This window comes from Delphinus delphis, chromosome 10 (genome assembly GCF_949987515.2).
Source record: "Delphinus delphis chromosome 10, mDelDel1.2, whole genome shotgun sequence".
Taxonomy (NCBI): Eukaryota; Metazoa; Chordata; class Mammalia; order Artiodactyla; family Delphinidae; genus Delphinus; species Delphinus delphis.
Genome location: NC_082692.2, coordinates 60,700,382 through 60,726,221, shown reverse-complemented (window position 1 = coordinate 60,726,221; position 25,840 = coordinate 60,700,382). Strand labels below are relative to the sequence as shown.

The 25,840-nt window shown below is 41.0% G+C and overlaps 1 protein-coding gene and 1 non-coding gene across 2 annotated transcripts; one reads left to right on the top strand and one right to left on the bottom strand.

Moving 5' to 3' along the window:
- The first annotated feature begins 757 nt into the window (after nt 1–757).
- On the top strand, nt 758–24,392 carry CASP14 (caspase 14). The gene is made up of 7 exons (XM_060022309.1): nt 758–1,209; nt 3,110–3,162; nt 4,229–4,378; nt 8,414–8,639; nt 9,131–9,247; nt 18,137–18,246; nt 22,653–24,392. The coding sequence occupies exons 1-7, from the start codon at nt 879–881 to the stop codon at nt 22,752–22,754; spliced, it is 1,089 nt and encodes a 362-aa protein (XP_059878292.1). The 5' UTR covers nt 758–878; the 3' UTR covers nt 22,755–24,392.
- On the bottom strand, nt 16,350–16,484 carry LOC132432995 (small nucleolar RNA SNORA70). The gene has a single exon (XR_009521048.1). It is a non-coding gene; the product is annotated as a small nucleolar RNA SNORA70 (small nucleolar RNA).
- Nucleotides 24,393–25,840: the final 1,448 nt, after the last annotated feature.

Below are 25,840 nucleotides of genomic sequence, written 5' to 3'. Positions count from 1 at the left end.
TTGGTTTATTTGCATCAGGATTCAAACAAGTCCTAAGATTCTTTCACCAGCTGTTGGAAAGGGTAAGTAATTTTCAGGCAAACCACGGTTAAAGTGAGTCATCACTTCCTGAGGGCCCAATCAAGTCAGGGAGCCTAGCAATAGGACTCTGGGGGGTTGCAAAGCTGAGATCTGCTCTCCAAAGCAGTGCTCCTTCCACGCCTCCAGGCTGAGCAGTGTGCACTTCCACCTCCTTGCTGCCTTCAAATTCTCAAATATCAGCTATTGTCACCATGTCCTCTCTAAAAAAAACTGGCTCAATGCCATAATCTGTAGGTGTTCTTTCACCTTCCAAGTTCTTCCCTGCTCTTTGGGAACTACTGGCTTAGGTAGCTGGTAAACACTGTAAGGTCAGTGGTTCTCAAACTTGGCTGCACACTGGAATCATCAGGGAGCTTTAAAAACCACTGATGCCTTGGTCGGCCGCCCAGACGTTCTAATGTAATCAGTTCAGGTTGTGACCTGGGCATGAGTAGTTTCAAAAGTCCTCCTGGTGATCGTAACGCGTGCCAAGGCAGAGCACCTCGGAGTAGACCTGCAGGGCGGGCACCACTCGGCTCTGCTAACCCAGGCTCCAAGGGTTAAAGAAGGAGCTCTTGTGGGCGGAGCGGGGCCTCCAGGGTGCGGGGCGTGGCTCCGGGGCGGGGGCGGACCTCGGGCCCGAGAGGACGGAAGGCGGGACGTTGCAGGCAGACAGCGTCCAGAGATCTCCGGGCTTAAGAGGACGAGCGGAAACGCCTCCAGTTTTCAAAACAAAGAGGAGAAGCGGGAGGCGTGTGAGGCGCGCCGGGCTCAGATTGGTCCCTCCCGCCCGGTCGCTTCAGCATCATTGGGTGACAATGGAGGGGAGCCCGGGAATCGGCGGGCGCTCGGGGTCTCCGAAGATCCCGCCGGCCATGGAGGAGCTGCAGAGCCGCTTGCAGGAGACCCTGGACCTTCTGTCCTCGCAGGAGCTGCGCAGCTTCCGCGACCACCTCAAGAAGGTGGAGCCGCGCGTGAGCCAGGTGAAGCTGGAGCTGGAGGGCCGCAGCCCGTCGGGGCTGGCCAGGCTCCTCGCCAAGCAGTACTACCCACCGGCCGCCGCCAAGCGCGTCCTCGTCCAGGTGCTGGAGCAGCTGCCCCGCGCTGACCTGCTGCCGCGCTGGCAGAGCGCCGCCGCTGACGGCCCGGGTGAGCGCGCGGAGATTCCCAGGGTTGGGGGGACCGGAGGGGGTGCTTGGTGACCGCTGGGTTTGGCCCTACCGCCCGGGGATTCCCGGATTGGCGGAGGGAGGACTGACCGGGATTCCTGGGCAGGGGGAGGGGCTACTGACTGGAGGGAAGGGGGACTGGCGGGGAGGGGGGTGTCCTAGGTGAGCGCCGGGTTAGGCCTGGGGCACAGGTGAGCGGCGGTGGACCGAGCTTCAGTAGGGTGGGGTGGGGGAAGTGGAGCAAGGAGGATGCGGGGGTCGAGGGACCAGTGAACGCGCGGCGGGAAGTGGGAACCGGGGGATAAGAAGGCAGGAGAGAGACAGTTCCCAGGCACGGAATCGAAGTGACCAGTCCAAGAGTAGCCATCAGGGTCTACCAGTTCATTCTGGGGTGGGTTGAGAAATCAGATTGACTCAGCAGGCCTGAGATGCATTTTTAACAATTACCTCCAAGTGATTATGATGGAGGAGGTTTTTAGATGATGCAGTGAGAAACCCCGTGTTGGAATTCACCGTTAGAACATTTGCCATAAATCTGGGAAGATGTGGCTTAAGATCAAGAAATGTAACAAGTTGGGGGCGGTTAGGGTTTCCCCTCGTAAGTTTAATAAATGTATGTGTGTATAATATGTGAGCGAGTTTGTGTACATAGAGAAAGAGAGAATGAGAAAGAAAGAGAAAGCACTTCTACTGGGCACACTGAGGTAGACACTAAAATATACTGTTGCTGGTCTCTGCCATTGCATGCTTATGATCTGGTTGAGTTTTTGGTTTTTTTAACTTTTTATTAAATCAAAAGTACGACCGCTACTTAACTCTCCACACACATTTAACATTTCTTAAGGAATAACGTAATGAGTCATTACACCAAATTCCTGGCTAATAGCTCTCCAAAAATTTGAGAAAAATCACGTGGAGGGGAAGGGTAAGCTGGGACGAAGTGAGAGAGTAGCATTGACACATATACACTACCAAACGTAAAATAGATAGCTAGTGGGAAGCAGCTGCATCGCACAGGGAGATCAGCTTGGGGATTTGTGACCACCTAGAGGGGTGGGATAGGGAGGGTGGGAGGGAGACGCAAGAGGGAGGGGATATATGTATACATATAGCTGATTCACTTTGTTATACAGCAGAAATGAACACAACATTATAAAGCAATTATATGCCAATAAAGATCTGGTTGAGTTTTGAGGTATGTTGCTTTGCTGACTTTTAGATTCCTAATGGGTGACAACTGTAAACGACCTCAAAACATGGCCTGTAGGCAGAATACTGGCCCCACGAAGCCTTTGATTCTCCCTTGACTGCATCTGCACAGCACTTATCATAATGTCTCTCCAGGCTTAGTGGTTAATGTATCACACTTTTGTTATCACCCCTTTAAACTGTGAGTCTCTTGCAGTTGGTAAACTGGGCTTTTTTGTTTTTCAGAATCAACCAAACTACCCGGTATCATGACTACACACTGTAGGCACTCCAAAAATATTTGAATTGAATGCTAAGAGTTTGTTTAATTAAAAAATTAAATAGGGTCTAGTTCCTTTAACTTCATTTTTCTCTTTATTGATGTCTTGGTCTCCTTTTCTGGAGGTGCGTATACACTAATGTTCATTGGTGCTTCTCCTTTTCATCTCTGGCCTGGCTCTCCCTGCCCCTGAATCTGACTGGGGCCTAAGGGAGTTCTGTTAAGTTTTCATCCTTATGAGTTTGGGAGAGGGTTTTCAGAATCCTAGAAACCTGTTTTAAAACATAAGAGGCAACTGATTTCCTTGGGAGGTGCTTCCTGTTAACAGGAATGACAGCAGATCATGATTAAGAAGAGGAAAAAGAAAAAATATGTTCTTTTCTGTTTTGTCTTTTCATGAAAATTCATTCAGTGATTCCACGAAAGATTCCAAAGAGAAGCTATGACTGTGTGGAAGGTGAATTGGTAAATATCTGGACTCTTTAAGATAGTATTTAGTCACCATTTGAACATTTTTTTGTGCTGCTTCTGTTGGATTGGAGGTGGGTATCTGTGTCATTGTCTCAAGCCGTCAGATCTTCCTGCTTTCCGTTATAAATAGGAAAAGCAAAACATTAGCCAGATAAAACCACTTTGCACGCATTAACCAAATGAGGTAAGCACTGTTAGTATCTGCATTTTACAGACGAAGGCATTGCAGGCTGTGTGGCCACTCGAAACTACATAAATTGCTGGCTTCCGGCCTTTTTTTGCTTGTTTTATTAAGGACATTTAAAACATAAGCTAAAGTAGAGAGAAGAGAAAAATGCGTCTCCAGACTCCAGCCCAACCAACTCTTTGCCCTGATTCAACAATTAGCAACGTGGCCAATCTTGTTTCATCTGCTCCTCCCCCCGCCCCCCTCCATTATTTTGAAGCAAATTCCCCAGCTACCATATCACTTTCATACATACAATACTTGAGTATATATTTCTGAGAAAGACTTTTTCCAAACATAGCCATGATACCATTATTCTACCTAGAAACAAATTCCTCATTGGCAGTCAGCCTTCAGATGTCCTTGGCTGGCTCTTATGCCTTTTACAGTTGGATTGAGTCAGGGTCCGACTCACGCAAGGTCTACACAGTTACACTTGATGGTTTGTCTCTTAAGAGGCTTAATTTATGATACCTCTCCCTTTGACCTCTTCTCTTGTTTGTTGACGAAACCAGGTTATTTGTCCTGTAGAATGTCCCACATTCTGGATTTTGATAACTGCAGCCCTGTGTTGTCATTTACCATTTTCCTTAAACGGGCAGTTCTGGCTATGTATAGGAATTTAAAAATGAGATTGGCCTATTCGTCCTAGTTTGAGAAAGGTATTTGAAAAAATTATAAATGAAGTCATGATGAGAGAGGAAATCAGTGTTGTGCCCCTGCTCTGAGCTGGGAAACGTCATCATTAACTCCAGAAGAAACTCATTTCACATATAAGGTGTATTTGGATTTGGTTTGGTTTAAATATTGTTTCTTGGCTTTCCTTGAAAACAGGACCGTTATGACCTGAGTGGCAGGCGGAAGGCCTTCCTCATGTGTGTGATGAGAGACAGGCTGGGCGCTCACCAGGATGTCCTACTGATGGAGGACTGGCTTGGCCAGTGCCAGTTCGAAAATACGTTGTGCATCGATCCCGACAAAATGGTACCAAGTTAAAAACAAAAATGAAAATTTGTGGCTCAGGACTTCCCTGGCGGTCCAGTGATTAAGACTCCGTGCCTCCACTGAAGGGGCGCAGGTTTGATCTCTGGTTGGGAAACAAAGATCCCACATGCCTTGCGGCACAGCCAAAAAAAAAATGAAAAGAAGAAGAAAAATTGTAGCTTGGATGTTATAATTTTCCTTCCTTTTTAAAAAAATTGGGTTTTATTACCTGGTTAGAACCAGGGCCTGCTGAGCAATGGATGTGTATGTCCTGATGAAATTCTTACCCAGCTTACCTGTTGTATACAGATGCTTTTGTCATGTTAAGTGTGTGATGATACTCCAGCTTCACTTCTAGTCAAGCAGGGACCTCTTGGGTCCCTGCATTTGAAGAGGGAAGGGAATCCAAGAAGGTGTAAAAGTGAGTTGGGCAAGGAGGCCCAAGGACATGCTGTGAGTCCAGAGTAGGCAAGGTCCAGAGCATTTGGGAACAGGAAGAACAAGGGGACAGCTTTGAGAGGTCATCAAGCAGCCAGGCCAGAGGAATCCCAGCAGCATTGGAGCCCAGGGGCTTTGGAAGATCCTGGTGGGACTTGCTTAGAACCATGGGAGGGGTGGGGAGAGGAGTTGCTGAGAGCCCTGGGCAGAATTGCATTGTGATTTAACTCGAGGACACAAGAAAATGAGGTGGAAGAGTGGTGGTGGTGGTGGGTGGGAACTGCATTTTGACTTCTCTGACCCCAGCTGAGTCCTGGCCTAGCCCTGCTCATGTTTGGGGATAATAACAGAGGAAAGTCCTTCATAGACCCCAGGAGGCACTGCTAGTGAGTATCAAGGAACAGCATAGCAGAAGGGCTAGGAAAGCAGCACACACTGACCGGTGGAATCTCGTCTCTTACTAGTTGTTACCTTAAATCTGGTTCTCAACTGAGGGTGATTTTTGTCCCCCCAGAGGACATTTGACAATGTCTGGAGACATTTTTGGTTGTCACAACTGGAGGGTGCTATTGGCATCTTGTGTAGTTGCCGAGGTAGAGCCAGGATGCTACTGAACACCCTACAGTGCACAGGACGGCCCCCAAGGCAAAGATTACCTGACACAAAATAATAGTGCAAGAGTTCTAGAAATTCTGTCTTAAATTAATTGACTACTTTCTTATCTCTAAAATGGTGGGGGGGGGGTGATAGTAATTTATCTTGTAGGGCTATGGTGAGGATGAAATGAGCTGCGTTATGTAAAAGTTCTCAGAATAGTAGCTGGCTTATAGTAAGTGCTCAATAAATTTTGATTTTATTATTTCAAAGCTAAAAACAGACTCCTTCATGTTTCCCAAGGATTGTACCAGAATCTCTTCCAATATTATGTGATTTTTTTAATCCAGTCCTTTCCATTCAGATTACAGATAATTGCCAGTGTTCTTCTGGTTTATTCTCCCAAAGGTCCAGAAGTGGTCTCTTTCTCTACATCTTGTCAACATTTATTTGTAAATATTTAGCAACTTTACTGGTAAAATTACTTCACTGTTTCATTTTCCTGATTATTAGTTTGGTTGAACATCTTCTGGCCATTTTTTTCCTTCTGTGAATTATTTGAATTACCTGTTTGCCCTTTTTCTTACTGGATTTTCTTTTTCCTTTTTGTTTTGTCTGTGCCATGTGGCTTGCAGGATCTTAGTTCCCCGATCAGCAGTCGAACCCGGGCCCTGCATTGAGAGCATGGAGTCCTAACCACTGGACCACACTGGATTTTATTTTTCTTATTCTGTAGTTCTTTTTCCTGAATTTTAGACAAAATAGAGTGCAAATATTTTTCTCCTGCCTTGTTACTTGCCTTTTGACTTTTTGTTATCATAAGTCAAATGGAAGTCTTTTTTATTTTTTTTTAAATTTATTTATTTTATTTTTTTATTTTTAGCTGTATTAGGTCTTCGTTGCTGCGCATGGGCTTTCTCTAGTTGTGGCAAGCGGGGGCTACTCTTCGTTGCAGTGCACGTGCTTCTCATCGCGGTGGCTTCTCTTGTTGCAAAGCACAGGCCCTAGAGCACGTAGGCTTCAGTAGTTGTGGCGCGTGGGCTCAGTAGTTGCGGCGCGTGGGCTTAGTTGCTCCGTGGCATTGCAAGTCTTTTTTATTTATTTATTAAATTATTTATTTTGGCCGCACCATGTGGCTTGTGGGATCTCAGTTCCCTGACCAGGGATGGAACCCAGGCCACAGCAATGAAAGCGCCAAATCCTAACCACTAGACCACGAGGGAACTCCCCTGGAAGTCTTAGTTTTTGTGAGTAAACTCGTCAGTCTTTCTGTTTGTTGCCTTCTTGGCTTTTATGTCTTGATTAAACCCCATGATTTCCCAACATAAAATTTTTGAAAATTATTTTTCTGTAACATTTTTTTTTTTTTTTTTTTTTTTTTTTTTTTTTTTTTTGCGTTATGTGGGCCTCTCACTGTCGTGGCCTCTCTCGTTGCGGAGCACAGGCTCCGGACATGTTGGCTCAGCGGCCATGGCTTATGGGCCCAGCCGCTCCGCGGCATGTGGGATCCTCCCGGACCAGGGCACGAACCCGTGTCCCCTGCATCGGCAGGTGGACTCTCAACCACTGCGCCACCAGGGAAGCCCTCTGTAACATTTTTATAGTTTAAGGTTAGCCTACTCACTGGAATTACATTTTTTGGAACAGTGAGGTGGGAGGTCTAACTTTATTTCCAAGCCAGTCATCTCATTTTGTTGATGATACATCCTTTCCCGACATATTTGAATTCCATTCTTATCATAAACTAAATCCCTATATATATATTTGGATCAATTTCTATATTCTAAAATATTCTATTCATACATTTGTTTATTCTTAAGCTGGTATATCAGTGTTTTGTTCACCATGATTTTATAGTACCTTTGGATGTCTGATAGGACCTATCCTATGGGGGATTCATTGTTTTTTATGGTTTTTTTGCTTTTTTTTTTTTAAACTTCTGAATGTTCTTTGCTACTCTTGAGCACTTTGCTGTTCCTGAGCATCTGTTCTCTGTGACCTTGAGAACCATCTGGTTAAGTTTCACAGAAATCCTTTGAGATTTTAATTGACATGACATTGAATTGAGATTAATTTAGAGTTAACTGGCAAATTAATAGTATTGAGTCATCTCAGAAACATCGGTATGTCATAGTTTATGTTGCCTCTTCACTAAAGTTTTTTTTTAAATAATTTTCTTCACTTAGGCAATGTGCATTTCTTGTTAGGTTTATTCCTACGTATTGTTTTACTTTTTTTATGACCATGAATGGATCCCTTTTCCATTATGCGGTTTAAATTATTATTCCTGGGTAATTGGGGAGCTATAGATCTTGGTAAATTAACTTTGTATCTGGTCAACTTGCTGATCTCTAGTTCTAGTAGTTTTTAGTTGATTATATTTCTAGATAGTCATATTATCTGTAAGTTGATTATATTTCTAGATAGTCATATTATCTGTAAGTAATGAGTTCGTTTCCAATGTTTAAACTTCATCTAATTTTTTACTTTACTTTATTGAAATGGCTAGGATCTTTGTTACAACATGTATGAGGCTAGTGAGAACAGCCATTCCTGTCTTCTCTTTTTAGTGGGATTGATTCTGATGACGTCTCCTGATAGATTCTGGCAAGTAGATATGATTGGGTAGACTCCTCCATTCCCTTCCATTTCTAGCTTATTGAGGGTATTAATTTTATAAGATAATTTTATATATTAAAGTAAGTTAATAATATAGCATTGAAATACATTAACCCTTTGGGGAGCTATAATTCTGTTATATTTTGTGGTAGAGAATCAGAAATACCCTAATTTTGTCAAACAAGAACCACCAGTGGTACAAGAAGAAATCATATGAATTCCGAAAGCAATCAAAAGGGAATTGACAAGTTATACTGACTCTGTTAGAGATGCAGGTATTTTCATATTTGTCGTCTCATTGGATCACCTTGTAAAGGAGCCATCTCTGGGATTTCTGGGTTTTCCTACTTGCAGTTCTTTTTAATATGTTTTCCTATTTTACAGGAGTTACTTGGAAAAATAACATCATTTCGAGATGGACTAAATGAAATTAAAGATGACATTGGCTGTTGCCTTGTTGCTCTTATGTCCCACGGAGAAGAAGGCTTTATCAAAATGAAAGATGGTGAAAAAGTCAGCCTGGAAGGCATTTTTGAAATGTTTAACAATAAAAATTGTCCAGCACTTCAAGAGAAACCAAAAATCTTTATAATCCAGGCCTGCAGAGGAGGTAAGTGGAGACCTCTTTGTAATAGTTCTGTTTCTAGGAAATTCTCATATTGATGATTGAGGAAAGAAAACTGAGTTTTAAAAAATTATTTTACATTAGCGGACGCTTAGCTGATGTAACTTTAGTTACATAGTATAGTAGGGACTTTGAGCTGGGAGGAAAGAATGAAGGGAAAGCTTTCCTGGGATAGGATAGTTAATTTAGGCTGAGGAAGGGTCTAAGTCTTTAAATTCATGAGGTGGGTTGGGGAACCTCAAATTCTGGGAGAGAGGTGGGCAATTTCCATGGGATGTCCCACCGTTCATGTGATTCCAGGTGGCTTGTGGGACTAATATCTGATTTATGTTAACTTTGGTGGATGTTTCTCTCTCTTATGGAGATACAAGCTTGTTGTGACTTTTATTAAAGATTACTGGTGTCAAAAAAAAAAAAAGATTACTGGTGTCAGTGGTGTATTATCATAGTTTGCATTTTCATTCCTCAAAAAATAGAGAGAAGAGACAGTGGTGTTGAAACGGATGATGAACCCATGGACTCGGATGATGGATCAGAGAAGAAGAGGCTGCCTACATTCAGTGATTATTTCATCATCTATCCCACCCAGGCAGGTAAGACAGTGAGGCTTGATGACAGTGAGATACACATTCGTCCAGAGGGTTTAGCTTATTCCTAATGATTTTGAAAATCTTTTTTTTTTTTTTTTTTTAGCTGTGCCACGTGGCTCATGGGATCTTAGTTCCCCGACTAGGGATTGAACCTGGGTCCTCGGCAGTGAGAGTGCTGAGTCCTAACCACTATACTGCCAGGGAGTTACTGAAAATCTTTTTTAAAAATATTATCTGTGCTTTACAGATTGATGTACATAAGGAGAAATTTTCATTAACCTATCCATCTTCAACTGTTCCACTTTCAGAGATGGCAGGTTTGCATCTGACTGTTCATCTCTTCCAGGAAGATGCCATCCTTTTAGCAAAGTATCACATAGTAAATAAGATCATCGGCTCTCATGTGAAAAAGATCTTGGTCCAAAGCCAGCTCTGCCACTTGCTGTCTTTGAGACCTTCAATATTTCTTAGCCTCTAGATATGTCAGTTTCTTTATGCAAAAGAAGAATGATAAAATATACTTGTGTCATTGGGATGTTATATAAATTAAATTATGTAGTGCAGGTATTGTGCTTATCATAATAACTGGCATAATAAGGTAAAAAAGAAATTAATATTATTACTAATATATTATGCTGATTACATTATTATTCTTATTATTACTATACTATTAATACTAATAAGTTAAAATCCAAAAGAATCTTGTGTGCTGAAGGGGTGAACTTGATTCAGTTGTGAAAGGGAAACAGGAAAATGTAGAGAAGATAGAAATAAATGGTCAAGGGCATTTATTTAGCTGTTTTTATCTTGATTTTCTCCAAAAAGGATTAAAATAGCTTATGTGTGTGTATATACACATATACACACGTATGTGTGTGTGTGTGTGTGTGTGTGTGTGTGTGTGTATATATATATATATGCAATTCAAGATAAAATGTTAGGGAAGAAATGGAAGCAGAGGAAACTAAGGACAATAATATAAAATGAAAATATCCCCATTAAAGTTAGATGTAACTTTATTCATCCAAGAGAGATGAAAGCATATGTCCTGGGACTTCCCTGGTGGTCCAGCAGTTAAGACTCCGTGCTCCCAATGCAGGGGGCCCGGGTTCGATCCCTAGTCGGGGAACGAGATCCTGCGTGCATGCCACAACTAAGAAGCCTGCATGCTGCAACAAAGATCCTGAGTGCCAAAACTGAGACCTGCCACAGCCAAAAATAAATAAATATATAATAAATAAATAAGTATTAAAAAAAAAAAAGAAAGAAAGCATATGTCCTGATAGACACTTGTAGCATAGCAAGTGCAAGCAGGTTTATTTGAAATAGTCAAAGACTGGAAACAACCCAAATGATCAACAGGTGAAAGAATAAACAAATCGTGGTATATCATACATGGAATACTACTCAGCAATAAAAGAAATGAGCTCCTGATGCATGCTACAGCATAGATGAAGCTCAGAATAATCCTGCTGACTGAAAGAAGTCAGACAGAATAAAGCAGATACTGTGTGGTTCCATGCATATAAAATTCTAGAAAATGCAAACCAGTCTATAAGAGAGCAAATCAGTTGTGTTTGGAGATGGGAGTGGAGAGGGAAGGAAGGATTACAGAGGGGCATGAGGACATTGGAGGGGGCTGATTGGATTCATTATCTTGGTTGTGATGGTTTCACGGAAGTATACATATGTCAAAACTTATTAAATTGTTTGCTTAAAATATGTGCAGGACTTCCTTGGTGGTCCAGTGGTTAAGAATCCATGCTTCCAATGCAGGGGTCATGGGTTCAATCCCTGGTCAGGGAACTGAGATCCCACATGCCGCGTGGTGCTGCCAAAAATATATATATATGCAGATGCTTGTCAATGATCAATCATACTTTAATAAAGCTGTAAATTTTTTTAAAAGTTAGATGTAAGACAAGCATGCCCACTCTCACTCCTACTGTTTGACATGGCATGGGTAGTCCTAGCTAATTCATTAAGATAAGAAAAGATGTAAGGATCAATATTGTAGAAATCAATAGTTTTGAATATCTAGCAGTAATCACTTACACATATAATAGAAAAGAAAAAAGATACCATGTTATTTTTTCTTGCTTTAGTGAATGATGTCTAGGAATGACTAACGAAAGATGAGCAAGAACTTTATTAGAGAAAATGAGAGAACATTCCGGAAAGGCATAAAGACCTGAATCAATGGTGGGAAATACCATGCTCATGGTTGAGATTTTCAATACCATGGAGATGGCCTTTTTTTTCCCCAAATGAGTTTGTAAATTGAATTCTATGTGTTTTTTCATGGAATTTGACAAACTAATCACAAAATTATTATGGAACAGTTAAGGGTCAAGACGAGGAATCTTGAGCTCCAACTTTGCTGAATGAATGAATTTCATGACTATATGCTGGCTACTTCTGTTGAGGACTAGAGATTCAGTATTGAGCACAAGAACTAAAAATCTCTGCCTCCATGGAGCTTATGTTCTAGGGGAGGAGACGACAGTAAGCACATACAGAAAACAGATCCTGGGTTGCTTTATGATTCCATGTCTATGAAGTTCAAAAACAGGCAAAACTAATCTATGGTGGATGGTAGAAGTCCGGGTGCTGCTTGTCCTCAGGGTGCACAGTGTTTGGAGTGGTTATGACCAGAGCAGCAAGAGGGGACTTCTGGAGTACTGGTATCATCGTGTTTCTTGATGAGGGTGCCAGTTATGGGGGTGTGTTCATTTTATGAAAATTTACTGAGCTATTATATACCCATGTGCTTTGCATACTTTTCTGTATGATGGTTACCCTTCAGTGAAAAGTTTACCAAATAAAATGTTAGATGGTGATAAGTGCTATGGAGAAAAGTAATGCAGGAACCGGGGAGAGAGAGTATTGAGGGGTAGAAGTGGAGATTATAATTTTTTTTTTGTTTTTTGTTTTGGCTGCATTGGATCTTTGTTGCTAAGCACAGGCTTTCTCTAGTTGTGGCAAGCAGGGGCTACTCTGTTGCGGTGCGTGGGCTTCTTATTGCTGTGGCTTCACTTGTGGAGCACTGGCTGTAGGGTGTGCAGGCTCCAGTAGTTGTGGCTCATGGGCTCTGGAGCTCAGGCTCAGTAGTTGTGGTGCACGCGCACGGGCTTAATTGCTCCGAGGCAGGTGGGATCTTCCTGGACCAGGGATCTAACCCATGTCTCCTGCATTGGCAGGTGGATTCTTAACCACTGCGCCACCAGGGAAGTCCCGAGACTGTGGTTTTAAAAAGAGATGTGTAGACATGTTTCCACTGAGAAGGTGATTATTGTGTAGAACTGAAGGCCATGAGAGCGTGAGCTATGCAGATATTTGAGAAAATGTGTCATCTAAGATATGAATACTTAGTAGAAAGCAATAACAAAAACTCTATCATCCGGTACATAGACAAACAGATCATTGGGATAGAATAAAGAATGTAGAGGTAGACCCAAATATATAGGGAAATGAGACACATGACAAAGAAGCCATTGCTAATCAATGGTGAAAGGATGGACCGTTTAATAAGTGATGGGAAAACTGGCTTCTCAACGGGAGAAAAGCAAGTTTCTTTTCTTTTTTTTTTTAAATTTTATTTATTTACTTTTGGCTGTGTTGGGCCTTCGTTGCTGTGTGAGGGCTTTCTCTAGTTGCGGGGAGCAGGGGCCACTCTTCATCTCATCGTGGTGCGCGGGCCTCTCACTGTCGCGGCCTCTCTTGTTGCGGAGCACAGGCTCTGGACGCGCAGGCTCAGCGGCCATGGCTCATGGGCCTAGCTGCTCCACGGCATGTGTGACCTTCCCAGACCAGGGCTCGAACCCGTGTCCTCTGCATTGGCAGGCAGATTCTCAACCACTGCGCCACCAGGGAAGCCCAAGTTTATTTTCTTATTTCTTGTTGTAGGGCTCCTTGTATCTTTAATCACGTGGGCTCTCTATCTGTAGTTATGTTCCTTTGTTTACCTCTAATATTTCTGGCTTTCTTGTTTTTCTTGATCAGTCTTGCCAGTCGTTTATTTATTTAGTTAAGAACCCATTTTTAGTTTTGTTAATCCTCTCTATTATTATGTTTGTTTTTGATTTCATTCATTTGCCTCATATTTCCATTTTTCTCCATTTTTTAAGGGTTTATTCTACTCTTAATTTCCCAGCTTTTTCAGTTAGGTACTTGGGTCATTATTTTCTACCTTTTAAAAAAAAAATAAGCATTTTTAAACCTATAATTCCCCTCTAATTACTGCTTTCACTGTATCTTTTATATTTTAATATGTAACATTTTTATCCTTCAGTTCCAAGATACCCATTAGTTATTTAGAAATATGCCTCTAAATTTTTCTGGTATTGAAATTTTAAAATTTATCCTTTTATTATTATTATTATTTATCCTTTTATTATTGATGTCTAGTTTATTCTTGAGAAAGAATATCAACTATACCAATCTGAAATCGGTTGAGACTTGATTTATGTCTTGATCTGTAGTAAATTTTTTTTTGCGATACGCGGGCCTCTCACTGTTGTGGCCTCTGCCGTTTAGGAGCACAGGCTCCGGACGCACAGGCTCAGCGGCCATGGCTCACGGGCCCAGCCGCTCCGCGGCATGTGGGATCCTCCCGGACTGGGGCACGAACCTGTGTCCCTTGCATTGGCAAGCGGACTCTCAACCACTGCGCCACCAGGGAAGCCCTGTAGTACATTTTTTAATGGCTATTGATCTATCATGAGTATTCTATATGTGCTTAAGAATATGTGTTCACTTCTTGAATACAAGGTTCTATATATTTCTATTAATTGAGCTCAGTTGTGTTGTTCCAAGTCTCTACTAAAGGTCAAGCAGATATATTTAGTAATTTGTCTGCTTGACCTGCCAATAACTGAGATAATGTGTTACTATGTCATGTTATCCTGGTGGATATGTCAGTTTCTTCTGTAGTTCTATTATCTATTTTTCTTTTCTTTATGTATTTTGAGGCAACTTTAGTAGAGGCATATGATTTTAGAATTGTTACACTTTGTGGTGAAATAAATATTTTAATCATTGTTTAGTGAACCTACTATCCCAAATAGTGCTTTTTTCGGTATTAGTTTTTCTCTGATATTAATATAGATACCCCAGTATTCTTTTGGCCCATATTTGCCTGGTATATCTCCTTCAGACCTTTTTCTATTAACCTTTCTGGGCCTTATGTTTTAGGTGTCCTTTAAACAGAATATAACTGGATTTTGTTTTTTAATCCAGTCTAATATCAATCTTCTTACTGGTGAGTTAGGACAATGTATCTTTATTGTGACTATTGATATATTTACATTTTTACCATTTTACTTTGTGCTATTTACTTTTATTTGCTTTTCTCCCCTCCTTTATTGCTCTTTTTTTTTAAAAATTGAAGTATAGTTGGTGTGTACAATATTATGGTAGTTTTATTGCTCTTGTTTTTGATTGATTGTGAGTTTAGCTTGTTATTCTTACATTTTATCCCTCTACTGACTTGGAAGATATGTGTTTCGCATCTCTTCTTCTCCTGGTTCCCTGTGAAATATTATAAGTAAGTAAGCTTATTTTTACTCCCTGATGATACACAGAACCTTAGAACACTAATTCTCATCACCTTCCACACTTAAGTGCTATTGTTCAACATTTACTTCTAACTTTTATTTTTTGTATCTTTATTTATATGAAATTATTTATGTATTCTTACACTCCTTCTCCTTCCACCCTAATTTTCTTCTAAATTAGGACATTAACCCAACACATTTTCATCAGATAGGTTGGCATGTTCCAAGGTGACAAGCACTATGTTAGGTAATGCCTATTCCTTTTTTAAAACCCCACAAGTTAGAACACTTTTGTAATATTTTATACAGTGTATGTTTGTTTATATTTATGCATGTGTTTACCATTTTCTTCTCTATCTGTCCTGAATCTCAGACCATTTTCTTTCTTCATGAAGTATATCCTTTAGAAATTCATTTAAGGAAGATTTATAGGTGGTAAGTTCACTTTACACCCAAATCTGGCCGATGATGTAACAGTGTCTTTGCTTGTTCTTCCTTGTGATTCCATCATTTATTTCTTTAAACATTTCATGCACAGTTATTTTATATTTTTTACCTTATACTTTCAATATCTAAAGTCTTTGGGGATCACTCTTGTGGTCGTTCTGTTGCCTGTCACTCATGGGGGTTTGTTTCTTTGTGTGTCTGAACTCTTAGCTCATTTATTGAATCTTAATCTGTGATACTCCTGGGGGCATAATTCAGTTATGCTTTCCTTTAGAGAGGATTACCACCCACACGTGGACCTCTGTAGCTCTGCTCAGGGTCACATGGTTAATGCAGGATCTTAAATTCATCTCCCTATCTCCCAGGTACACCTTCCAGACTTGACATTTACCCTTAGACACAAGCGCAACTCTGGTTTTCCCTTTTGCTTTCTGCTTCTAGCTCAAGTTTCAGCTTCCTTGTTTGGAGGAATGGCATGCCTTGGGGATTTCCATTCATTCCTATCAGCCGAAAATAGTATTAAACTTTTGCTTTAATCAAGAATTAAGATTTATACCTGGAGGGATATTTAAAGTACCCAAAGTGCCCAAAGTGGAAAACTTGGAATATGTGATAAAATTAATCTTTTGGATCACCCATTTTTTTTTTGCATGATCCCAGTTCTTTTAATTTTTTTTTTTTTTTTGACAGGAAAGTAGGATTTAATGGTGGGCATGAGTAAGGGGGGGACAGCACCAAGGCTCTCGTGAGTGCAGGGCCCGCCATTTGTCCAGAGGGCCGCAGTTAGGGATGTATATGACCCCACAGCCATCCGGGACGAGCCGCTTTTCTGCCACCATGTTTTCAAATTCGTCTGCATTAAACTTAGTAAATCCCCACTTCTTGGAGATATGGATCTTCTGGCAGCCAGGGAACTTGACCTTGGCCCTGTGGAGGGCCTCAATCACATGCTCCTTGTTCTGCAGCTTGGTGTGGATGGACATTGTGACTTGGCCAATGTGGACCCTGGCCTCTGCACCCTGGGGCTTTCCAAAGGCACTGCGCGTACCCGTCAGGAGCCTGGACTGGGGACAGCATGCCAGTCATTAATGTCCACTGGAAAGGGCTGTCTCCAAGATGCCTTAGGGCAACCCATACAGGCAACAGGCCGCATACACTACCGAGGAGGCTGCTGTTTGCAGCCATTGTGCACCGAGCCCCCATGGGGAAAAGAGCACAGTCGGCTTAATTGGCTGCAAATATTTTTTTAAATTTTCAATTGATTTATTTTTTATTTTGGCCATGCCATGCGGCATGTGGGATCTTAGTTCCCCGACCAGGGATCAAACTTGTGGCCCCTGAAGTGGAAGCTCGGAGTCCTAACCACTGAACCACCAGGGAATTCCCTTGGGTCATACCTGATTGGATGAGGCAGTACCAAATATGTGTGGGGATGGGGGGCAACGGGTACTTCCATATACCATTGATGAGAGCAAGTTATAATGCCTCTTTGGAGAGCAATGTGTGATACCTAGAAAGTTTGTTTATTCCACGACCCAGCAATTTCACTTCTGGGTATACACCCTAGTGCTGCGGTCTCCAGATCAGGGGGCCACAGTGAAGTCACACAGCTATACTTAATTCTGTGAACCACCAGCTCAGGTGAGGTATGGTTCCAAAAATTAGATCGTGCTGTGTTCTTTTTGATATCATATTTTGGTGGTATCTAGGTTTTGGAGGTTCGCTGAGCTAAAAAGCAAGTACCATGGTGGTATCCTAGGTTGAGAAGTCATGCAGTGTCCAAAAGGGGCACACATCTGATTAGTAATTGTGGTTATTTAAGAATGAGGGAATTCCCTGGCGGTCCAGTGGTTAAGACTCTGTGCTCTCACTGCCGAGGGCCTGGGTTCAATCCCTGGTCGAGGAACTAAGATCCCATGAGCCGCTCGCACAGTGCAGCCAAAAAAAAAAGAATGAAAAAAATATTTTTTTATCAATTTGTATGACCATCACCTTTCAGTTTTTTTGACCATCTATTCATGTGCATATTGGCCATCATGTATCTTCTTTTGCCCAATGTTGTATTGGGTTGTTTGTTTTCTTATTAAGCTGTATATATTCTGAATACAAGTCCTTTCTCTGGTACGAGTTACAAATACTTTCTCCCAATCTGTGACTGGCTTTTCATTTTCTTAATGATGTCTTTCAAAAAGCAAAACTTTTATAAGCATTGATGGTTCAGTGGTAGAATTCTCGCCTGCCAAAAAACAAAAGTTTTAGATTTTAAGTCCAATTCATCATCTTTTTTTCTTCTATGGCTTATGATTTTTGTGTTGTAAGAAACTTTTGTCTACCCTGAGGTTGAAAGATGTTCCATGTTTTTTCTGTCCCAGCCCAGGTTTACTATGAGAGCGTGCAATCTTAATATTCCCATTGAATTTCCATACTATATAGACATATTTCATGTTTTTCAGCCTAATAATAAAGATAATTTCAGTAAACTCTTGAATACCACCAAATAAATTCCATATGGTTGTATTTAGGGCGATTTAGCTTAAAATGCTAGAGCAAAAGTCAGCAATAAAAAGAACAGAAAAGGAATAAATAAAGCAAATACGACAAAATGATAACTCTTGGATCTGAGGGATGATTATATGGGGGGTTGTTAAACTTTGCTTTCTACTTTTTTGTATATTTGAAAAGTTGTATTTTAAAAATGCATATAAAAAGAATGTCCTCTTGAGAGGTTATGTGCTATTGGTCACATGAGTTCTCTGTGATTGTATCTTAATGCAAGTGTTTCTATATTCTCGATTCAAAGCCATTTTCCAGGTTTTAACTATGGGTCAAAGAACAAGTTTGCCGTAAGTTAGAGGAGGAAAATGGATGAAATGACTTTTTTCCTTTGTAGATCATGTGGCTTTACGGGACCCCCGCACCGGCTCTGTGATGATCAAAGCAATGACCGAAGTCTTTAAACAGTATGGAAATAAGTGGCACATTGCTGACTTCTTCACCAAAGTAAGTAAATTCCAAGTGAACATGTGCTCCATTCTGTCTAAAGCTAATGCACTTGATGAGAACATTTTCATGAGAAGATTGACTTAAGCCTGAGAAAGCGTGAGAGATGGTGAGAAGTTGTTTGGAAACAGCAGGCTGATGGTGCATTAAGAGGACTGTCGCAGAAGTCATGGCTGAGCCAGGTGCGAAGGGAAACTGATAGTGACACTTTATTCATTGGTACGTGAGTGAGTTGGATTTTAGGTGAGCTTTGAAGTTCTGCTTGCTCTCCAGTTGCTGTTCCCTGCGCTTCACAGATATTAATACATTGAGTCTTCCAACAGCTCTCAGGCAGGTACTGGGATTCCCATCTCCTATTACAGATGGAAAGCAGCCTTGGCTTTCCAACCCAGGCAGAGCACTTCTAGAGCTCATGCCTTAACCACAGTTATATAGGATTACTTACTCCTTATCTCCCCAAGTTATGGTAGCTATTTTTATTTCTTTTAAAAAATTGTTTAATGCTTTACATATAATGCTTAACAGCTTTCAAAACTCCTTTTCACCTCATTTTTATTTTTTAACATCTTTATTTGTGTATAATTGCTTTACAATGTTGTGTTAGTTTCTGCTGTATAACAAAGTGAATCAGCTATATGTATACATATATCCCCATATCCCCTCCCTCTTGCATCTCCCCCCCACCCTCCCCATCCCACCCCTCGAGGTAGTCACAAAGCATGGAGCTGATCTCCCTGTGCTATGCAGCTGCTTCCCACTAGCTATCTAGTTTACATTTAGTAGTGTATATATGTCCATGCCACTCTCTCACTTCGTCCCAGCTTACCCTTACCCCTCCCCGTGTCCTCAAGTCCATTCTCTTCGTCTGCGTCTTTATTCCTGTCCTGCCCCTAGGTTCCTGAGAACTTTTTTTTTTTCGATTCCATATACATGTGTTAGCATACAGTATTTGTTTTTCTCTTTCTGACTTACTTCACTCTGTATGACAGACTCTAGGTCCATCCACCTACTACAGATAACTCAATTTTGTTTCTTTTTATGGCTGAGTAATACTCCATTGTATATATGTGCCACATCTTCTTTATCCATTCATCTGTCGATGGACACTTACGTTGCTTCCGTGTCCTGGCTAATGTAAATAGTGCTTCAGTGAACATTGTGGTACATGTCCCTTTTTGAATTATGGTTTTCTCAGGGTATATGCCCTTTAGTGAGATTGCTGGGTCATATGGTAGTTCTATTTTTAGTTTTTTAAGGAACCTCCATGCTGTTCTCCGTAGTGGCTGTATCAATTTACATTCCCACCAACAGTGCAAGAAGGTTCCCTTTTCTCCACACCCTCTCCAGTATGTATTGTTTGTAGACTTTTTGATGATGGCCATTCTGACCGCTGTGAGGTGATACCTCACTGTAGTTTCGATTTGCATTTCTCTAATGATCAGTGATGTTGAGCATCCTTTCATGTGTTTGTTGGCAATCTGTATGTCTTCTTTAGAGAAATGTCTATTTAGGTGTTCTGCCCATTTTTGGATTGGGTTTATTTTTTTGATATTGAGCTGCATGAGCTGCTTGTATATTTTGGAGATTAATTCTTTGTCAGTTGCTTCGTTTACAAATATTTTCTCCCATCTGAGGGTTGTCTTTTCATCTTGTTTACGGTTTCCTTTGCTGTGCCAAAGATTTTAAGTTTCATTAGGTCTCATTTGTTTATTTTTTATTTTGTTGTTGTTGTTGTTGTTGTTGTTGCGGTACGCAGGCCTATCACTGTTGTGGCCTCTCCCGCTGTGGGGCACAGGCTCCAGACGCGCAGGCTCAGCGGCCATGGCTCACAGGCCTAGCCTCTCCACGGCACGTGGGATCTTCCCGGACCCAGGCACGAACCCGTGTCCCCTGCATTGGCAGGTGGACTCTCAACCACTGTGCCACCAGGGAAGCCCTATTTTTGTTTTTATTTCCATTTCTCTAGGAGGTGGGTCAGAAATGACCTTGCTGTGACTTATGTCATAGAGTGTTCTGCCTATGTTTTCATCTAAGAGTTTTATAGTGTCTGGTCTTACCTTTAGGTCTTTAATCCATTTTGAGTTTATTTTTGTATATGGTGTTAGAAAGTGTTCTAATTTCATTCTTTTAAATGTAGCTGTCCAGTTTTCCCTGCACCACTTATTGAAGAGGCTGTCTTTTCTCCATTGTATATTCTTGCCTCCTTTATCAAAGATAAGGTGACCATATGTGCGTGAATTTACCTCTGGGCTTTCTATCCTGTTCCATTGATATATATTTCTATTTTTGTGCCAGTACCATACTGTCTTGATTACTGTAGCTTTGTAGTATAGTCTGAAGTCAGGGCACCTAATTCCTCCAACTCCATTTTCCTTTCTCAAGATTGCTTTGGCTATTTGGAGTCTTTTGTGTTTCCATACAAATTGTGAAATTTTTTGTTCTAGTTCTGTGAAAAATGCCATTGGTAGTTTGGTAGAGATTGCATTGAATCTGTAGATGCTTTGGGTAGTATAGTCATTTTCACAATGTTGATTCTTCCGATCCAAGAACACTGTATAGCTCTCCATCTGTTTGTATTGTCTTTAATTTCTTTCATCAGTGTCTTATAGTTTTCTGCATACAGGTGTTTTGTCTCCTTAGGTAGGTTTATTCCTAGGTATTTTATTCTTTTTGTTGCAGTGGTAAATGGGAATGTTTCCTTAATTTCTCTTTCAGATTTTTCATCCTTAGTATATAGGAATGCCAGAGATTTCTGTGCATTAATTTTGTATCCTGCTCCTTTACCAGATTCACTGATTAGCCCTAGTAGTTTTCTGGTAGCATGTTTAGGATTCTCTATGTATAGTATGATGTCATCTGCAAGCAGTGACAGTTTTACTTCTTTTCCAGTTTGGATTCCTTTTATTTCTTTTTCTTCTCTGATTGCTGTGGCTCAAACTTTCAAAACTATGTTGAATAATAGCGGTGAGAGTGGGCAACCTTGTCTTTTTCCTGATCTTAGAAGAAATGGTTTCAGTTTTTCACCATTGAGAATGATGTTGGCTGTGGGTTTGTCATATACGGCCTTTATTATGTTGAGGTGTTCATCTCATTTTAAGGTAAGCTCTTGGGGGAAAAAATGTTAAATGGAAGGAGTATAGACAATTTTGACAGTCATTCTAACCATATTTCCAAATCTCTTGTATTGCTCAATTTTTCTCTTTAAGAAAATAGTTTCTCATCAGCGTCTCAATAAAATGTAATAATAGAGACAGATTTAACCTACCGTAAGTAGAAATCCATTTTAGTTAATGCTAAGTGAAAGTTGTTTTGCCGACTGGTGTTCATTAAGTCTTTATTGAACAGCATTCATTGTTTTAAAATTGAAAGCCGATATTTTTTAACTGAATGAAAGATTCTTTAAATTCTATAGTGCTTTACAATTTTCAAAAGTTTCACACATGTTTTCATATAATCCCATAATAACCCTTCTCCCCCCACGCCTACATTACCCCTGCACCCTTCCCTCTCCCCATGGTAACCACTAGTTTGTTCTCTATATCTGTGAGTCTGCTTCCTTATTTTTTAATTCACTTGTTTGTTGTGTTTTTTTAGATTCCAAATATAAGTGATATCATATAGTATTTGTCTTTCTCTGACTTATTTCACTTAGCATAATACCCTCCAAGTCTATCCATGTTGCTGCAAATGGCAGAACTTCATTCTTTTTTATGGCTGAGTAGTATTCCATTGTGTGTGTATATGTGTGTGTGTGTGTGTGTGTGTGTGTATCACATCTTCTTTACCATTCATCTGTTGATGGACACTTAGGTTGTTTCCATACCTTGGCAATTGTAAATAATGCTGCTACGAACATTGGGGTGCATGTATCTTTTCAAATTAGTGTTTTTGTGTTTTTCGGGTATGTACTCAGGAGTCGAATTGCTGGGTCATATGGTGGAAGCGTGGAGTCTTAACCACTGGACCGCCAGGGAAGTCCCAACACTGTTCATTTTTAAAGCACTTGCTAAGTAGATACTGGCAAGAAAGTCCAAAAGTGAGCGTGATGCGACCTTTGCATTAAAGGCACTTAGAGCTTAGTGAGGCAGCAGATAGTAAGGTTACAAGCAGCACTGGAATTAATAGAGCTATTGGATACTTTGGGCAAAACATAATCCAATGCTTTCATATGCCATGAGTTACCAAGGCTCAGAGGAGGTTACTATCTTGCCTGATGTTACCCAGGGGCAAGTTGACTTGAACCCAGGTCTGTGCACGCAGCCACCTTCAAGCACTTGGTGGGTGGTGTCTGCATTGTTTTCCTGGTGCAGTCAGAGAATTCTGCCGTCTCCTTCTGTGGGCTTTACTAAGAGGCTTTTGCTGAGGGCTTTACATTCTTTTGGACAGTTTGTGCTTTTATCTTACAGGTGAATAACAGAGTGGTGCACCGTGAATTTAATCTTCGTAATGAACCAATAAAAGTATCACTTGTAATGGAGTCAACTTTAACTAAATTTGTATACTTTTGACATCAGGAAGATTAAAAAAACAAGGACTGCTTTACAGTAGAGTTTGAAAAGAGCTGTGAGCATTTATAGCATTGTACTAATGGTTACCATTTTGCATTATTTTTGTCATTGGTTGTATTTGTCCAATTTGTTTTGTATATATATATATATATATATACATATATATTATTTTTCTAAGATTTAACTATGCTTACTTGATACTTGTAAATAATTTGACTTTTTTTTTTTTTAAAGATCACTGTTTTCTGAAAAAAACGTTTTCCTGAACCCTTACCAAAACATGGACGTCCAGCTCCATTTGTGTACTGTTTTTATCCTGTGTTTCTCTTGGTGATTACACCCTACCTTCTCCACTGTCAGCTTGATGCTGGTGTTAAGCCTCAATTTCTTGACTTAGTCAAGAATTGCCTGTGTGTGGTCTTGTCCTCTGTTTCACCTTATTTACCCAGATTGCTTTCTGCAGTCAGTCTGATCTCCTCTTTGACTCCGTAAGCCATTCTCAAGTCTTACCTGGATGTCTCTGTGCCCTTGATGCCTTCATGTGTTCCACCTTCCATCCATTTCCCCGCTTCCTCCTTGCTGCCTCATACCTTTGAACTGCTGTTTTCTCCACCTGGAACCCTGTGTTCCACCCCACATAGGTAAGTCCTCTCCATCCTTCAGAGTTTGGTTCAAGCATCACTTGCACAGGGAAGCTTTCCACAGCCCCTCATGCTAGGTCAGCTTCTTCTAAGTGCTCAGATACCCTCTGCTTCTCTTCTGTAGCATTGAAATGACTGTCTAGTGGCTGTTTAATCTCCCTCTCCAGTTCAGTCGTAAGATCCGAGAGGCAGAGGCTGTCTGTCTCATTCATGGCTGCATCCTAGCTTCCATCCGTGCCTTAGAACACAGAGAAGCCATGCAATGAGCGTTGAGTGAGTGACTGATCCTTGTCTTTTAATTATTCTATCCATCCCTCAGACCTCTGTGCATATCTAGCCACTTGCTACTTAACCCCACACACGTGGATGTCTCACGGCTACTTTAACTCAACAAGTTGGACGTTAACCTGAGTTTCCCCTAAATCTCTTTATAAAACCCATTCCATTGTTAATAATCCTTTAACTCCCCACTGCCTGCTGGATATACCCCAAAATCCTGTAGGAGAGTATTGCAAGTCTTTCTCTGTCAGGCTTAATCTACACTACTCTTTTATTGCCTGTTTGTCCTCGTAATTCGCCCTCCCCTTAATAATCCTGTCTCACAGAATCGGGCTTGTGGATTAATGACTGTGGATAAACACTCTTGGATATGTTATCATATCAGAGTTCAATCTCTCCTTTCTGTCTGAAATGCCCTTCATTCTCACTGTGTGCTTCCTCTATACTGAGTATTCTTTAGGGTGCAACTTGGGTCCCCTCCCACTACAAAGCAAAGCTGTATGTAGACTAGTATTTTTAGAGTAACAAACTGTGGATTGAGCATGACCGATGGGCCTGTACGAGGATGCAGGTGTTTGGTGAGAATGCTCTGAAGACTGAGAGCCAAACTGACTGAAGCAATCCAGAATCTCCAGGCCTGTCTCCATTTCAGGGATAATTGTGACCATTTTAGTTAATGTGATTTCTTAAGTATAAATACATGTGATTTAATTTTTAAGCCTTTGAGTTCTGATATTTGATATATAGCTTTGTTTTTGTATAGAGCATTAAAATGTCTCTGGTTCATAAAATATGAACATCAGGTGAGCCTTCTCTTTCACTTGGATTCTGGAGGATTTCTAGGCACAGAGGCTCGTTTCGGTGGGACAGCAGCAGCTGAAATATCAACAACTCTTTATTTCCTGGGAGAGGTTGAGTGACTTGGTCAGAGTCACAGCATGTGGTGAAGCTGGGATTCCAAACCATGAACTAATTCAAGACATGAAGTGCCAAGTGATAGAGAAAAGTTTTAAGACAGAATGCTTTTGATGGACAGAAGGGACCATTCCATTACCACTTCACTGATGGAATGAGGGCTTTGGGACAAAGGAGGGAAAAGTGATTTTGGAACCCTGTTCAGACCACTACAGGTAAGGGTCATGGAGAAAACTGTAGGACAACTGCATACGAGACAAATAGATGAAGAGGAGCAAGGAAGAATTCTGGTTAGAAAGGTAGGTGGCCCAAGATGAACGTGATGCCTGGGGCTAGCTAACTGCCCCATATTCTCTCAGCTTCAAATCAGTAGAGACTGTCCTAGCCATCCAATGCCATGTGAAATATAGCCCAAAAAAGTAGTCTCTGGCACAATTTTATATTTGAAAAAAAATTTTAAGCCCAGTTTATTTATTTTTTAAATACAGACCCCAGGAACCAAAGTTTGCAAAAGGAAGGCTCTGAGATTTTTATTAAAAATGTGTATGAATAAAAAGTAGTGGAGAAACTTGTGCAGAAGACTAGGAGGCTGAGGTGGGGAGAAGAACACGTGGCTGGGGAGCTACAGCCGTTTGACAAGTGCCTCTTAGGCCAAGGGCGCCTCACCATGGCTTATTATCACTACAGTACGTTTTCACCTTTGGAGTTAACTCACTTCCTTGCCGAATATTTTCATCATGCAGATCACGTCTCAAGGACAAAGTTATTTTGCAGGAAAAAAAATATTTTGTGGAGAAACCCTAAATTTAATTACAGTACCATTTCCTAGTTGTCATAATGGAAGTATTCTGGAGATTCTATGGTGCACAGGGGAGGGAGCTGCTGAGATAGTTTGGGAGCGCCCCCCAGAATGCCCTCCAGAGTCCTGCAGTGATAGAGCACTGTCCCTAAAAGCCAGCCATTCCTTTTAAGTCTTCCTTTTTTTTTTTTTTTTTTGCGAGCCAAAATGTCTACAGATATTTTCAGCAGTTTCTAAGGATGCTTAAAGCCATGACTAAATTTACTCCTTTCCTTGTATGTCAGCTCTTTATTTAAATGCAGTGGGGTTTGTTTTGTTTCAGTTTAAAAACCTGTGTAACTCATAGGAAATTTCAAGAAACACTAAAAAAATGAGGCCAAAAACCTACCCAGTTTCTCTACTTGTATATCCGTAGTTCTCACCCTGGCTGCACATTAAAATTATCTAGATTC

What these genes read in the sequence shown, in the direction of transcription:
- CASP14 (XM_060022309.1), top strand. Translation starts at nt 879, where the DNA reads ATGGAGGGGAGCCCGGGAATCGGCGGGCGCTCGGGGTCTCCGAAGATC. An exon ending in GCATCGATCCCGACAAAATG is followed by an intron (nt 4,379 to 8,413) that starts GTACCAAGTTAA and finishes CCTATTTTACAG; the next exon opens with GAGTTACTTGGAAAAATAAC. An exon ending in AATCCAGGCCTGCAGAGGAG is followed by an intron (nt 8,640 to 9,130) that starts GTAAGTGGAGAC and finishes CTCAAAAAATAG; the next exon opens with AGAGAAGAGACAGTGGTGTT.